Source organism: Sinocyclocheilus rhinocerous, unplaced genomic scaffold, assembly GCF_001515625.1.
Source record: "Sinocyclocheilus rhinocerous isolate Xijiao unplaced genomic scaffold, SAMN03320098_v1.1 scaffold3807, whole genome shotgun sequence".
NCBI classification, from domain to species: Eukaryota; Metazoa; Chordata; class Actinopteri; order Cypriniformes; family Cyprinidae; genus Sinocyclocheilus; species Sinocyclocheilus rhinocerous.
Window position 1 is genome coordinate 956,568 of NW_015660506.1, and position 8,116 is coordinate 964,683.

Genomic DNA, 8,116 nt, shown 5'->3' on the forward strand with positions numbered 1-8,116 from the left:
ACAATGCGGCCTGCATTCAGATCCATTCCTCAGTCGTGAAATGACTGCCCTCTATGAAATGAGCCTTTTAGAGGACCTAAATTATGCCCATCAGTTATTTAGCTCTACTAAACGGGGAGAGAAGAGCCGAACGAGAGCGCGAGCCGCAATCGGGGGTGTGGAATCATGACATGGTTAATTCCCGAGCGAGTCATCGAGGCATGTTTCTTATCATTGCGTAATGATGATTGCTTGTACACACTTATTATACACACACGCATGCCTAGAAACACAGCTGAAAGAGACTCGGAGCATTCTGTGGCTCCGCAGTAAAATACACTCCTTGACAAATTATAGATATATATATTAGGACATTCAATTGCCCAAGATTATGCCTCGGCTGCTTAATAAGAGTTGTAAAAGGAAAACTCATGCATTTAAATATGCTTTTTAGCCTTGACTGGCTTTTTTTTGGAGGGCCATTGTGGCACCAGCAAGATACGCCACAGTATTATTTCTGTTTAAACCAGTGTGTTTGCGTTTACATATGAATGCCATCTTAGTTTTTCTTATTTTCCTCAAGCATACAAGTCACTTTTGGTCCATTAGATTCTAATTAGTTCAAGCCCCACAGGCAGAGACAGAGAGAGAGAGTGAAGAGAAGCGAGAGACAAACAGAAAGAGAGTGAAAGAGAGTACAGGAGGAGAGGTGTGAGCTTGTAAAGGAGTTGTGATTTTCAGACATCCATGAGGCAAGTTAAACAACGGAAAACAGAGTCATCCCTGTTACACAGTACAGAAAACATACACATGATCTGGATATTTCAAAATGTTTGCAATAAAATAACTAAGCATCCATTAAACAAGATAAATCAATATGCAATATTTTTTTAAAGACCGATATATTAAATTATGTTTATTTGCACACTGACAACAGAGAAAATGTCATAAGAAAATATATCTTGTTTAGAGGATGTGTAGATTTTTACTACAAAACAACATTAAAGTACTGATTAAAATGTGTTTTTAGTAGGGCTGCACGATAAATCGCATGCGATATTTAATGCTCATCTAGTCAGAAAGCCGGTTCTCAGCGGTAAATCTCCATCACTTGTGTGCTTTCACATTGAGCAGCATTAACTACACAGAGCCGTTGTTCACTGACGAGCTGCGCAAAAAATCGCGCGAATATGAACGTGGTTTTGCGCAGCTCGTCAGTGAACAACGGCTCTGTGTAGTTAATGCTGCTCAATGTGAAAGCACGCAGGTGATGGAGATTTACCGCTGATTACAGAACCGGCTTTACTGATAAGATGCGCGTTAAATATCGCATGCGATTTATCGTGCAGCCCTAGTTCAAAGGTTTGGGGTCAGTAGATTTTTATAAGAAGTCTCTTATGCTCACCACAGTTGCATTCATTTAATCAAAAACAACGTCAAACAGTAATATTGTGAAATGTTATGACAATTTAAAATACCTTTACTTTATGAATAAATTTTTTTAATTGTAATTTACTCCTGTGATGCAAAGCTGAATCTTAGCAGCCATTACTCCAGTCTTCTGCGTCACATGATCCTTCAGAAACCATTGTAATGTGCTGAGGTGGTGTTCAAAAAACATCTTTTATTATTATCAATGTTGAAAAAATAATGATACTTTTTCAGGGTTCTTTAAAGAAAATAAAGCATTCCTTTGCCACTTTACTTAACTTTTGAAACTATACTGTAAAAATGATCAGGCTATAATTGTGTTACCACTATAATCAGTTGGATAAATAACGTGAAATCATGAACCCCCCCCCCAAAAAAAGAATTTGGTTCCACACTCCATTCCCATTACTTGCAATTTTCTAGAGCCACAAAGATTTACAACAAACATGTTCACATTTACAATGTTAATTGACTAGGTCCACACAAACCTCAACAACAAGGTTGAAGATTTAAAGAACAAAAAAGGAGCACATTTATATGTCTGAGGCACTTAGTCACTATTTCTGACTCTGTGTTATTATTAAGCAATTTAAATCAACAGCAGATGTATAGAACAATTCTACAAAGCTGGGGTTTACTAGGGGCTCCATCAAAAACAGCCCAATAGCTTTAACATCCTGTCATTCTCACTACAGACTCAGAAAGCTATTGTGCAGAAATTCAAAACATATGTACATTAATAAGTTTGAATATAGTAAACCTACTGACATGAGGTGTGTGAACTTGAAAGTAAAAATAGTAAAAAAACAACAACAACAACATTGTGCACTTCCAACAGCAGTCATGCTAAATCCTTTCAATCATAAAAGTCCAGCAGATTAAAAAACAGATGATCACAGACTAATTACTCAAACGCAGCAAAGGACACACAGAAGTGTTATCTGTGCTGTGCTGCTTATCAGCAAGACAGCAAGGCCACGCTGATCACATCTGACCCACAAAACGCAAACATTTCAATGACAGATTTAGAGATCAGCACGTATATCTTATGTAAAACCAAAAAACGGTTATAAAATTTCTCATAAAAAGTTAATGCACAGGTTTCTGGTTGGTAGATCACACCATTCTACTGTCAAATATTTTAGTCTGATAACCGACCGGAATAAGCATCACTTTTCACTCTGTGCAAGATAAATTTTGCCATAATAAGTGGCTGCATTTTTACATGACTTTATATGTGACCCTGGACCACAAAACCAGTCATAAGGGTCAATTTCTCGAAATTGAGATTTATACATCATCTGAAAGCTGAATAAATAAGCTTTCCATTGATGTATGGTTTGTTAGGACAATATTTGGCCGAGATACAACTATTTGAAGATCTGGAATCTGAGGGTGCAAAAAAATCTAAATATTGAGAAAATCGCCTTTAAAGTTGTCCAAATAAAGTTCTTAGCAATATATATTACTAATCAAAAAATTTAGTTTTAATATATTTACAGTAGGAAATTTACAAAATATCTTCATGGAACATGATCTTTACTTAATGTCCTAATGATTTTTGGCATAAAAGAAAAATCAATCATTTTGACCCATACAATGTATTTTTAGCTATTGCTACAAATATACCCCAGCGACTTAAGACTGGTTTTGTGGTCCAGGGTCACATATTTGAAAGCCAAACCCCTTTGACATAGAATCTCAGGCAGTACTATTTTAAAATAGTAAAAATATTACATATTTTTTATTAAATATTAAAAAAATATTTTAAAGGATTAGTTCACTTCCACAATGAAAATTCTGTCATAACATTCTGTCATTCCTACTATGGAAGTGAATGGTGCTCATCAACTGTTCGGATACTAACATTTTTCAAAATATCTTCTTTTGTGTTCAACAGAAGAAAGAAACTCATACAGGTTTGGAACAAGTGGAGGGTGAGTAAATGATGACAGAATTTCCATGCCCTGGTGTAGGTTCATCTTGCTGGCCTGCCAGTTTGAGAAGTATTAGCATTCTCCTGATAAACGCTAGCTTTGGGACTTCTATTCTACCCTAAACACCTTGCAACTCACAAACTGTAAAACAAGCTGTTCGAAGCATGGCCAAATCAAAATGCCACAAAGCATGTTTATGAGGCATTTAACAAATGAACGAAACCTACAGAGAACTCTCTCATCAACGTTTGCCTTTTCCAACAGCCATTATTAGCGAGTTTACAAGAATTGTCCCAGTTAATTCACCATGGCAAAGTGATGCAAAAAAGCAAAATCACCCAGATTCATTAAGGACTCATTACTGCAGACAAGAAGAGTTTTCCATGGCTGAGATAGCAGGAACGGGATATATTCTCGATTCTACGATGGCATTATTGCTACAGAGGCTCAACAAATGTCCATTTTGAGTTGGGCTGACAGTTTATGCTGACTAAAGAAAAACAAAAACAGAGCTTTATTACTCATAGACCAGCCATTGTGTGCGCATGGCTAAACAAATGCAGCCTTCTACAAAGCTCTCACTGTGGCATGGCAGAGATGGACATTAGAGTCCTGTGGAGAGGGAGAGATGGGGTGCCAGCCAACTGCTTTTTGGCAAAAAATGATCAAATGCATTGGGCACAAATGTAGCATCCTACAGAGGCCCATGGCAAGCCAAATAAGCTGCTGAAAAACTAGGACATGGACCATAAACCTCCACATTTTGTATTGAAAATTCAATCAGCTTTGCAAGGTGCAGGTAAAAACACATGATGGAACCGAAATGCAAAGATTTCCTCTTTGAAATGGCAACCAAATAAGCAAATAAATTCTTTCATCTTACCTGAGCACAGTATACCCTTGTGTCGGGCACAGGAGAAGTCATCACACTCGCAGAAGGTGCCATAGATTTTGCCGAACTCGGACTCGTAGCATAGACACTGGTTACAGCTGCATTCTCCGCGGCCGCTGCACACCTGCTTGCCCTCAGCCTCACGGCAGGCACTGAGATGCTGGTGGTCGACCTCACCCTCCTCGCACTCGCAGCGGACTCCCAGGTATCCGGGCTCACAGCGGCACATCCCGCAGCTGTAAGTGCCGGCAGAGTTGCAGCGGCTGCTGTTGGTCTTGGTGAAATATGTGCATCTACAATCACAGTGGTAGTCCACAGAGACCTCCAGACGGTCTTTAAAACCAACAGGCCTGATGGTGAAACTCTTCCTGGTGCCTTTCGGAGGACATTCTCGAGCGTCTACAGTTACGTTGAAGGAGACCTGAAAGAAAGGACAGGCAACTAATCTTCTTGTATTTATGACTAAATACACAAATGAACTGTATCCCAATTCAAAGGCTGCATTCCAAAGCCGAATGCATAACAGCAGCACTTAGAATGCAGTCCCATTTCAAAGGCTTCTTGAAATGCGGCCCTGAAATGCGTCCTTTGTTTCCTGGGCTATGAAGGACACAAGGAAGGGAAAAACAAAACACTTTAAAAAGGGGTTCAAATGTTGACATATATTACCAAGATGCAATTTTATAGATGTACTAAAATGGACCAAGGTGAACATATGTGACAGGTTGTGAACTGCTTTGTTTTCACCCTGCTTTGTTTTCATACAGTTGAATATGACTTACAAAAAAGTCCACTATAGGCAAAAAATGTCCCATTCAACAATGTTCGATTCAACCCGAAGGATACAGACCCTGAATTGGGACACAGCTATTGAGTGCTAGAGGGATGACATATTTTTGAAGTTAGCATGACCCTGGTTACTTTGACAAAATAGGATTTTCCATTGGCTTTTGGATTATTGCTGGAAAACCAACAAAAGTTGATTTTTAAATTAGCTTGCCAAAGCACGGGTATAAACATAACAGGCTGTAAAAGCAGACTATTTAGTAGATGAGTGCTTGGCGTGATGTTTAATGTCCCCAACAAGCTCTGTAGTCCCATTTAGCCACTTGTTGGCAACTGCCAACATAAATCACATAAAAACATAAATCACAAGTGGGGTATTATTGATGTATTTAATAATGTCTAATAAAACATGAAAATATCTTGAGCTTGTGTTAAACACAAACCTTATTTCAGACATTTAACCAAAACATTATTTCGGGACAAGTGAACCAAAGGTTCAAAAAAGCTAAATCAAAGGAAGGGTAACTTTCCCCCTGGTGGCGTGTATGACAAACAGAGGCTTCACTAACTGATGTAGATCATACTTGTCAGATTAATCACAGACCTTCAGACCAGAGGACAGACAGACTCCACCCTGATGATGAACACCCAGAGGAAGGAAGTCTAAACATTAGAGGCTTCATCTAGGCCCTACTAGTCTAGACTTGATCAACATCAATCAATTTATGGTAAGATGGTGAGATAAAATTTGAAAATAATTTCTCAGATTTAGTATTCCACTTGAGATGCGGTTTGAGTTTCTTACAACTGCACTGGATTTATGCACCATGCAGTGCAAAAAGAGCCTTTATCACTTTATCGATTCTTTTCCCAGAAGTGAGCAAACTTTATGTGGATCCTCAGGGGCAGAAAACCCGACACCTTCAAAAACATGTAGCCTTTGATTCAGAAGCACCCAGTGGAGAGGACAAGCCCAAGTGGAGAGGACAAGCCCAACATGCTGAGTCTGAACACTTTGAAGTAGTGTTTCACATCAGTGAGCCCTCCAGACCCAAGAGTTCAGAGCTCAGAGCCAAACACTGGGCCACAGAGGGTCATACTGATGGAGGTAGACTTGAGGCTCACGTCTTCTTAATCACAATGAAAGGCTAAGGCTGTCAGTTAAGTTATTTGAATGGAAAAGGGGTTGTTGTTATTTTAACTGCACTGGTCTCTCTACAGCCAGTTAATAGCCTAAAGAAAACACATATTCAGTGTAAAAATAGAAATGATGGAGAAAAGACTAAACACAAATGGGAGGCAAGCAACACAATTCATCAAATATTCAAAATGTCTATTTCTATTCATGTGGAAAAGGTTCTTGTACTGGCATGCCAACTGTTAATGAAATCTTGAATAACTGGGTAATGTTTTGGACCTGTCCAGCAATGTCAATTCACTTATGATGATTTGAATTTGTTCATTCTAATATGCAAATTTGATGCTCAAGAAACATCTCTCATTATTATCAATGTTGAAAACGGTTGTGCTGCTAAATATTTTTGTGGAACCCATGATATTTTTCAGGATTTGTGATGAAAAAAAAGAATAGCATTTAGTTAAGATAAAAATCTTTAATATTATGTCTTTACTGTGACTTTTGGTGTGGAACGTTAGTGTAGAATAATTGGTGTAAATAACATTAACTGTTGAAAAACCAACAGTATCATAAAATTACATCAAACACAACCATATTTTACTACATTAATATGCTGCTCCTTAAAGATCATGCTGAAAAACAATGAGCTGCAGAATTGGATTAATGAGACATGTGAGTCACGAGTACATGGCAACTGTCAGATGAAGACAGGCGGCATTAGAAAACTCCATGAAGTCTGTGTGGTTGGGCAGAGGAAGAGGTGGAGTGGACATCATAGAAAGATGAGCCATCACTGGCCAAAACTGTGTACTGCATTTTAATAAAAACAAACCAGTCCAAGAGTTGGGAAAACACTGCTAATGTTTTAGATTTAGTAATTATCCAAGACTGATCTGTGTCTTTGCAGAAGTTGTTTGTGAGAACCCTAAAGCCATCAGAGCAGCAGAAAACTAAGATTAATAAGAATGGGAGGAGTTTGTTTTCATTGTCTCTCTCTGTGTCTTAGCATGTGGTAAGAATGCTATAATGCTAACAGGCTGTCAGTAGAAAAAAAAAATACAATTTCATGTGAAGTATTCACACTGTACGCTAGACATAAACCTGTTTTTTGGGGGGGTTTATTTTTGTGGTACCTGGTTGGATAGTTATAATAATTCCTGTTTTTTAAAGCACTTTATATAGTAATGGGTAAAAACTGCATAAAATGTATAAAAAAAATGGGACTATTACTACTAACTACTAATACTATTCCAAGGGCGTAGAATTAGGTGGGGACATATCCCTACCAATATCCAGCGACTACCAAATTTTCCCTCCTAGCAATAATTTTGATCAAACAATTAAAATATATATGTATATGTTTTTGTAATTTTGGACGCATCTGAAATATGTCATACCATTGATATTACCTAAGAAGTTAAAGTAAATACGTCAGAAAACTGCGCATTTTCAAGGCCGCACATTTAATACTTGAGCAGAGTGAGAACGTAAGGTAGTCGCACAGCAGACGAGAAGCACAGCACCGCGTCTAGGACAACTCACAGGTATTGCACTCAGTTCAAGACAACAGTCCAAAACAGTTAATCTAAAAGTTAACTTCAGGAATTAACAAAGTTGCGTCAATGAGTTTAAAGCACGGTGTGTGGGTAGGAGTTCTGCTGTTATGTCCCCACCAAAGTCAAAAGCAAACATACACCATTGTACTACTCAAACACTTATTGCTATATCTAAAATATATTGCTATATCAGTAAATTTGTACTTCTGACTGTACACCTCCCCATTCCTTAGTGTTCTTGTATTTGCACAACAGTGAGCAAAGCTTTAGAAATTCATGGCAAACAAAGGCCCAATCCCAATTCTACCCCTTAGCCCTTCCCCTTTCCCCTACCCCTCCGTTTCGCACGTTCACGTGAAGGGGTAGGGGTGTCTCGATTCTCTTTTGGTTGGAGGGG

At 38.4% G+C, this 8,116-nt stretch overlaps 1 protein-coding gene across 2 annotated transcripts in view; it reads right to left on the reverse strand.

Moving 5' to 3' along the window:
- Positions 1-8,116, reverse strand: part of LOC107725247 (integrin beta-5-like) — a 39,286-nt gene that overhangs the window by 19,879 nt on the left and 11,291 nt on the right. For both annotated transcript variants that reach the window (XM_016534440.1, XM_016534441.1), the window contains one exon: positions 4,231-4,660. In XM_016534440.1, coding sequence (XP_016389926.1) covers positions 4,231-4,660 — 430 coding nt within the window. The remainder of the gene's footprint in view (positions 1-4,230; positions 4,661-8,116) is intronic.